At 35.5% G+C, this 778-nt stretch overlaps 1 protein-coding gene across 1 annotated transcript; it reads left to right on the top strand.

Annotated features, from left to right (window-relative positions):
* Positions 1-24: 24 nt before the first annotated feature.
* On the top strand, positions 25-607 carry LOC115241471 (zinc finger protein 189-like). The gene is made up of 2 exons (XM_029817236.1): positions 25-306; positions 398-607. Exons 1-2 carry the CDS (start codon positions 36-38, stop codon positions 583-585), a joined length of 459 nt encoding a protein of 152 aa, XP_029673096.1. The 5' UTR covers positions 25-35; the 3' UTR covers positions 586-607.
* The last annotated feature ends 171 nt before the right edge of the window (positions 608-778 follow it).

Genomic DNA, 778 nt, shown 5'->3' with positions numbered 1-778 from the left:
ATATATATATTATTGTAAATACATTATATATAGGAATGAATTCCGAGAATCCGGAAATGGAGGAAAATGTTTCGGAGGATCCAGAAAACATTACATTGGTGCCTCCCGAGGAACGAACTGCTAAAGCGAGATGCACAATCAGAACAACGCGTATCAAGCAGGAACAAGAGTCCGAAGATGAAGCGGAAGAGGTGCAGAGAGCGATCGCGAACGCAGACCACAAAAATGTTTACATGATGGAACTTACTAGCAACAATTCCACTCAAGGGGAATCATTGAAACTGCAGCCTATGGGTGACACAATAGGTAAAAAACACTTTGAAGATACATTACCTACTAAGCAGAGAAAGAATTGCATAATTAAAATTGTTATAAATATCAAAATTGTATTGTATAGTTGATGCAAATCCAGAATTGAAAGTGTTCAAATGTGATAAATGTCCGAAAGCGTTTACCCGGAGAATAATGCTGAAAAGTCATCAGTCTGTACACTCCACACAGAGAGGTTTCACATGTCAAGCTTGTGAAAAATGGTTCCCGACAAGATCTGCGCTGGTGAGACATGAACGTACACATACAGGTTAGTGTTACTTCATATTAACTTTGCTCTTATTGAGAAAATTTTAATTCCTTAGATAGATTTATGTCCTAATATTTTTCATTGATATACAGATAATTGCATAATATACAAATATAAACAAACATACAAATATATATCTATACCTATTAAGATTACTATAGAAACGCATGTGTGTGCGTTATTTCTATTTCTGCTTGC

This window comes from Formica exsecta, unplaced genomic scaffold, assembly GCF_003651465.1.
Source record: "Formica exsecta isolate Colony F162 unplaced genomic scaffold, ASM365146v1 scaffold4901, whole genome shotgun sequence".
Taxonomy (NCBI): Eukaryota; Metazoa; Arthropoda; class Insecta; order Hymenoptera; family Formicidae; genus Formica; species Formica exsecta.
The sequence above is the reverse complement of the archived record's forward strand: the minus strand, read 5'-3'. Positions and strand labels throughout refer to the sequence as shown.